The sequence below is a fragment of the Otolemur garnettii genome, unplaced genomic scaffold (assembly GCF_000181295.1).
Source record: "Otolemur garnettii isolate 467f Iridium unplaced genomic scaffold, OtoGar3 scaffold00163, whole genome shotgun sequence".
In the NCBI taxonomy this organism is placed as follows: domain Eukaryota; kingdom Metazoa; phylum Chordata; class Mammalia; order Primates; family Galagidae; genus Otolemur; species Otolemur garnettii.
In genome coordinates, this window is record NW_003852558.1 from 1096356 (window position 1) to 1103988 (window position 7633).

The 7633-nt window shown below is 46.6% G+C and overlaps 1 protein-coding gene across 1 annotated transcript in view; it reads right to left on the minus strand.

The window, feature by feature from the left end:
• SBSPON (somatomedin B and thrombospondin type 1 domain containing) overlaps positions 1-7633 on the minus strand; it is a 23487-nt gene that overhangs the window by 5706 nt on the left and 10148 nt on the right. Inside the window, exon 2 of the mRNA XM_003800036.2 lies at positions 6722-6916. Within this exon, the coding sequence (XP_003800084.1) occupies positions 6722-6916 (195 nt within the window). The remainder of the gene's footprint in view (positions 1-6721; positions 6917-7633) is intronic.

Genomic DNA, 7633 nt, shown 5'->3' on the forward strand with positions numbered 1-7633 from the left:
CTGGATGCCACCAACATCCACAAGCCTTACTTCCCTTGGTCTTCTGTTCCTATACTGAGCCCTGTGGCTGAGATGGCTCAACAGGCCTGCCTATCTTTTGTTTAGGAAACTAAACAATGGCAGGAAGGGTAGATACAAGACATCATTGCCTTGTGAGATGTCAAAGTCATCACCAATATGAGTTCAGTGATGTAAGGGTGGAGGTTGCAAAATGGAGGCTTCAAGCCTACAGGTTGGTTTTACCTGGCTCCATTCTATCCCAAGACAACAGATTTTAATTCTTTTTCAGGTTCTTTTCTTCTTGTTTCCCCTTCCTTCCCTTCCTTCCTTCCTTCCTTTCTTCCCTCCTTCTTTTCTTTCTTTCTTTCTGACAGTTTCACTTTGTCACCCTCAGTAGAGTGTGGTGGCATTGTCATAGCTCACAGCAACCTCAAATTCTTGGCTCAAGTGATCCTCCTACCTCAGTCTCCCTAGTAGCTGGGATTGCAGAAGATTTTCTTAGTGAGGAGTCACTTTTTATATTTCTAGGGAATTTAAGACAGGAGCAGCATAATGCCAGGTAGCCACCTGTTCCCAAGAGCTGCCCATACAGCTCTTTCTCATGTGGTTTGGCACCTAATCTCCCCCATACGGATTTATCCACCTAGACTACGCCCTAGAGTCCCAGCTTGTGTGGGTCTTTCCTGTTGTACCCACATGTTTAAGTATTTTCTGAAGAGAGCACATCACACTTTTAAAATGTGGCCATAGTTTTTGCATTTCTAAAAGCCACAGACAGAATCAGGAAGAACAAGTGAGTACCTGTTTATTAGGATCCTTCTCTGATTCTCCAATCTAATTATCAAAACCAAACATCTACAGGGTTTTTGGTTTCCCCATATACTGTTTTCATTTCTGTTCTTCAGACACCTGTATGTATTCATTCACTTTATGAAGAACAAATGTACTGCTAAATCCACACAGCATTACACATCAGACTATTAACCTTTTCAGGGTATGTTTCTTTAGCTGAAACATTTATGTAATATCCTAATTTGTAATGCATATATCATTACAAAGGTTCAAAGGTGTGGTACTTAATGTACAGCTCAGGGAAAAAGGAGGTCAAGTAATGGAAGGAGAATATAAATATATAATTCTGGTTTCTGATACAAAATTCTTATAAAAGGTGCCATAATAATAAAAATAAAAGCTAACAGTTAAGCACTTTTGAATTTCCAGGAGCAAGCAGAAGTCACTTTTCATGTGTATGAATTCATTTAATTCTCCCAGTCCTCTAGGAGAGATGTGAGAAAACTGTGGCCCGGAGAGGTTCTGTGTTTAAGACCGACGTCTATACATGGCAGGGCCAGGGCACATCTCCCAACCATACCATTCAGTGCCCCACGGCTGCCCCTGTGATGCAGATGACTACAACAAAGTTCCACTATTTTATGCAGCTTATTTCCCACGAATTATTTACATTCTGCTTTATTATCCCTTTCTGTCTCTGATCACCATCGTCTCTGTACAGTCAGATTTAAGGAAGGAAAGGTGACATTTTTAGCGCCCTGTACTCAAGCCAGGCCTAGGGGGGTGGGTAGGGGGAAGGGCACACAGTGGGCGGAGTTACCCCTTTCCTGGGCCCGCCCCTTGTATTTAACTGCCGGCTCAGACTCTGTTAACCCTCCCAAAAACTTTGTAAAGAGCTTATAAAGGTTAGATAAAGGGAAAATAAATATAATAGTAAATGACCAAGCCACGTCCCCAACACAGAATATACTCGTATCTTCCGTGTTTTAAGACTTAACTACCGAGTTCAGGGTCCGGCTTCGGGGATCGTGGTGCATTTTAAAAGCGAGCCAGTTACCCAGGACCTGTCTCCTTTGGCCTTGGGGCTGGTTGGGTGGCACATTTTATTTCCAGGGCTCCCTTCCCCTCAGGGAGACCAAAAGCCTTCCGTTCACAGTCCAGAAGCTAGATCACCTGGAGGTCCCCAAACCAGCACCACTTTTTACTACTCCCCACCAATACTTAAGAAAGTGGTCAATAATTTAGAAATCATTTTTGCCTTCAGCTCTATTTCTGCTTTTGTGTGCAAGCACATAACCAGGTGCCCTGAGAAAAGGCTCTCAATAAATGTTAGCTCCCCTTCCTTCCCCTTTCCTGGCAACAAGTGCAATATATTCTTTGTTCTCTGGTGACTTGCCAACTTTCCTGGTATTCCATCAGCCTACCATTGTCTGGTTTTACAATAACTTCCACTTCTGAAAGCATGGCACCACATGTACTTACTTTGAACATGAAAGTAAATTAAATTTGCTCTGAGCATTTCATAACGCTTTCTGACACGTGGGGCCTCACGAAAGTGAGCTTAGGATCGTAGAGTGCGAAAGAGAATAAAATGAAAAATTGACAGTTAACACCTACCCAGAAGTGTACAGTTTATAATATGACAAATGGATCTCCTTTTAGGAAGAGAGCACATGTAAATAATTGTCAGTAATGTGCAAGGAATTCAATAGTATGGCTTTTTTGATGTTTTTATGATAAAATCACAATATACATTAAATGCAATAGGAAAAATGCATTAACTACTTGATAAGATAAGAGAGCTTCAGGGAGCACATTTCCTTCGCTGGTTTCACAGGGTGTTTGTACTATTTCTACTTAGTTAACAAGAATCTGTAATCATGATTTTAGCTCTAATGATGGCATTTAACAGAAAAACAACATTGAAGGGGGAATCCCCCCCCAGGACTTAGAGCCAAGAGTTCCAGGTTTGATTCAGGCAGGCCTTCATTTGTGCTGTCACCTCTCGGAACTCCAAAGTCCTTACCTGTAAACCCAGGATAAGGACCTGGCCCTACCTCTCTGTGGTAGGCAGAATAGCGGCCCCTTAACGATGTCCACTTCCTCATCTCCAGAACCTTGTCAATATGTTATATTACACGGAAAAGAGGAATTAAGGTTACAAATAAAATTAACATTGCTGCTCAGTGGAGCTTAAAAGTAGAAGATTGTCCTGAATTATCCGGGGGGCTCAATGTCATCACGAGGGTTCTTAAGAAAAGTCAGTCAAAGGGAGAGATGACCACAGAGGAGGCGCAGAGAGAGGTGATGTTGCTGGCTGTGAAGTCAAAGAGAGCCATGAGGAAAGGACACCGATGGCCCCTGGGAGGTGGAACTGCAAGGAAACAGATTCTCCCCCGCAGCAGAGCGCTGGGCCCATGTCCAGGTATTCTAACCCATGGGTCTGGGTGGGGCCGAGGAACTTGCATTTCTAACAAATTCTCAGGCCATGCAGATGCCCCAGGGAACCACTAGACTGGAAACAGGGGCCATCTTCCCTGACCAGCATGTGAGAAGAGTGATCCTCACGAAAACAAACCCAACATGAGGGGAATCTTGGGGCCTCAAGTCTGGAGGGGAAATGCCAGCAGGCTCACCCCAAGTCAAAATTTCCCTTCTCTTATCAAACTAGGAGATTTCATTTTATGGTTTGGGAAAGGAAGGAGGCTATTAAGTACAGACAAGCCTCCTAACGCTAAGCCAAAGTCACTAGCAAACTCTGAGCGTCAGGAAAGACAACCTAAGCTTATTAAAGTCATGCTAATGGAATGTGGCAGACAGAATGGTGAAGGGATGATTTGGGAACACAAGTGTTGGGGAGGTCTAATGCAGCCGCACATGAACCCCTGCCCCTCCTAAGACAAAGACATAAAGGATCTGGCTGCCCCCTTTCCCAAGTTCATACCAGAAGACCAAAACCTCTAAAGTTTTGGGCAAGCTGCGAAATTTGCTCACCCTCTAGGCTCCGTATAAAAGGGGTGTCTAACTGCCCCCAGGTGCAGACGCCATCTTTGTATTACCCAGGGGGGAAGAGTCACCCTCCCCTTTCAATAAATCTGGTCTGAACATCTCCACTGCTACCTGCTCTCTGGGCACCACCACTTACACCTTTCAAGGAGGACATTTGGAGGGAGGCAGGACAGCCAGAGGACAACCAGAGATGTCCAGGCAGAGAAGAAATCCCCAGAGGCTGGGTGTGGGCCAGTTTTGCCCAGGGCCACACTGTCCCTTTGGCCGATGATGGTCATGCTCCCTGGGGCCTTTGGCCCATGTTCCATAGCGTCCCCTGCATGGACTTCCTGCCACCTCCCTGTATTGTCCTCTTGTAAAGAGATCCAGGGCTGGGAAGGGGAGCCTGGCAGCCTGGTGCAGGGCCTAATGTGCTGCAAGAGCACTTTCTAGCAGCCAAACCTGGCAAATAAACAGACTGGCTGCCCTTCCTGTGGGCCAATGGGTCAACTCCTGCTTTTAAGAGCCACCAAAAAAAATCAATAAAGCCATACAGTATCTTCCTCCCTGAGCTGTTTCTGTTGCCTTCTGCAGAGTCCGTGAGCTGAATATGTTCTGTTCTATGGCTATTTCTAGGAGAGACCACCTTCGAAGCACTAAATGATTTCCCTGTGAGCTTAATATGACTGTCTCTACTGCCAGAGTAATCTTTCCAAACCACACGTCTGATTACATCTGCCCCTGCACAAAACACCCCAGTGGGTTTCCAGGGCTCTTAAGATAATGACCAGAATCCTAAATAGGGTATTCTCTGTGCTTTTCTCATGCCAGACTTTTTTTTTTTTTTTGGCTTCTCTTTGGGGCCATGTGCCTCCCCTCACTGTAGGCTGAGACCCATTAGCTCAAAAGCCTGCTAGTACCAAACCCAAATTGTTACACATCCAACTGTTTTAAAATAACCAAACAATCAGGTTTTTAGTCATTTGAGGCCAGACTGTTTTACACACCCATGAAACCATACCCAGCATCTGCTGGCCTCTGATAGGCTAGAGCAGCGGTTCTCAACCTGTGGGTGGTGACCCCTTCGTAACAATGAAAATACATCCTGCATATCAGATATTCACGTTACGATTCATAATAGTAGCAAAATCATGGTTAAGAAGTAGCAACAAAAATAATTTTATGGTTGGGGTCACAACAACATGCGGAACTGTATTAAAGGGCATAGCATTAGGAAGGTTGAGAACCACTGGGCTAGAGCCTCCTGCTATAAGACCCCAAGCTACTATTGCCCCCAGAATGCACCTCAGCATGACCTACTATGCTGCTGGATGATGTCTCACTGACACTTAAGGCCCCTCTCCTGGCCAGGTATGGTGGCTCGTGCCTATAATCCTAGTACTCTGGAAGGTCAAAGTGGGAGGATCACTTAAGCTCAGGAGTTCAAGACAAGCCTGAGCAAGAGTGAGCACCTGTCTCTACTAAAGAAAAGAAAATTCATCCAGCAGTGTGGCAAGTGCCTTTGTAGTCCCAGCTTCTTGGGATGCTGAAGCAAAAGGATCTCTTGAACCCAGGAGTTTGAGGTTGCTGTGAGTGAGGCTTATGCCATGGCACTCTAGCCTGAGGCAACAGAATGAGACAGACTCCTCTTCAAAAAAAAAAAAAAAAAAGCTCCTCTCCAATCGCCCTCTCCCTCAGGAGTTCCTAAGGCACTTCCCTTCTGGATGCTTTGATTCCCTCACTCCCTGGCCTCTGGACAGTCCTGTGAGGACTTTCCCTTCCCTGCAGCCCTGTCCAAACCCAATAAAACTGGCTATGTTACCACCTCTCAGGGTCATAGCTCTGCCCTTGACCAGCTACCAAATCCCTCAAAACTCTATACCCAACCATCAGATCTAACCATCCTGGTCTGTTCTCCAGGCAGCTTATATATCTCAGCCCATCTCCAGGGAAGCCCTGCCCCATCCTCCCTCAAGACCAAGAGGAATCACCTCATTACACCTGCTCATAGCTCCATGAGCCTCTTACTACCAGTTGCACTAATTATCGCAGCTGTAAATTTCTCGGATTAACTTCCTGGTATTATCTGGTTATCCCACTTCCTTCCCCTGGGCTGTGATCTGTAGGACAGCAGATAGGAACTTTTATCACCACTGTAAACCTGGCACTCAGCCCAGCACCTGGCATCAAGCACACTCTCAATAGGCAGCTGTGTGTGGAATAAAGGAGGAACACCGTGACTTGATGCAGACCATGTCTGCATGGAATTTTCCATGTTCCTATGAAAAACACACGGTCTTTGCTACCCTGAGAAGTCAGTGTTTTGCCCTATTGGGTTCAATTCAGATCAACACGTCAGCCTTTTTGTTTATAATATTTCTTTGGGAGTTTTGTATGGCTGCTTGATAACCAGAGCAGTCTTTTCAAATCACAAATCCGATCACATCAGCCCCCATCCAGTCAGCTTGAGAGGAGAGGCAAGCGTTTTAAGAGAATCATTTATCATTGTTTAGAAATTTACAGACATGTGCGAGTGTGTGAATTAACAGGAATTATAGTGGAAGGTGAAATAGAATTATCTTTACGGAACTCTTACTGTCCTGTGTGAGCTATATGTCATCGTCCTATCTGAAGTCCTTAAACCACCAACTTGACCCAGGCATGTGGTTTATTTCACTACTGAGTTCAGGCACAGTGAAATGGGCCGTCAGGCTATCAAACACACCCGAGGGGAAAGCGGAGAGAGGGGGGGCATTTGTGCCGCTGACCCCCATTCCTCTATTAAGCGTTTCCTGATGTTCTTATCTACTCTGGACAGACCCGCCCATCCCGCTCCCTGCAGGGCATGGAACCATCCCTGAAAGGCCCACGGCCTTTTATGGGATGAAGTGGCCAAAAAGTCCTCAAAGATGATAAAAGCAGCAGCGTGAAATGTCAGTACCGAAGGCGTGCGCGCAGTCCCGGCCCTGCGGCGTGGAGTACTCCAGGCAGCCGGCTCGCTCTTCCAGGGGCGGGCAGGGCGCGCCGCCGTTCTGAGGCTCCTGCCGCACCGAGCGCCTCCGCACGCGGCTTGTGGGCTTGCACTCGTCCGCACAACCGCTCCAGGGGCTCCACTCCCCCACGAAGCACGGGCGAGCTGCAAAACAGGGCCACACAACAGGACGCTCACCTGAGTAAACCCAGCCAGCCTGCCAGGCTGCTCCCGCCAACACAAACCATCGCGGTGAGCCCGGGGTACCGTAAACTTCCCCTTGACCTGGGTCTGAGTCAGAACACAAAGCCTCAGCAGGTCCCACCTGGCGTCGCCTCCACATGCCCACCGTCATGGTTAACTGATAACCAGATCCCCTCTGTGGCAACTGAATACCCGGGATCCTGAAGGTGGATGTGAGCCAGGGACACACACCCAAGTAAATGCGGCGATGCCTTGAGGGTTCTTCCTCATAATCCCAGGGCTGAGATCAGATCATTGCTTTTGGTTTTCCTCAATATTAATTTTATCTGTCCCTGGTCATAACATTTTTGTTATAACAGCAGTACCTTCTTGTTGTAGAGAGCAAAGGAAAATAAGAAGTATATGAAAGAAAGTGTACTTCACCCACTCTTAATCCCATCACCTAGCCAGATGGGTTCTCACCAGCAGATGTGTCTCTATAAGGAACTTGGCTTAGGGCCACACACAGGGACTCTGAGGCTCCCAGCTTTTCCCGTTCATTCTTATTCTCCATGACTTACAGGTTCATAAACTATGAGGGTTGGAGTTCAGAAATGATCAATTGTAGTCTAGGGTAAGGTGACCAGACGTCCCGCTTTTGGTGGGATAGTCCCAATTTTTAACAATTTGTGCCGCATC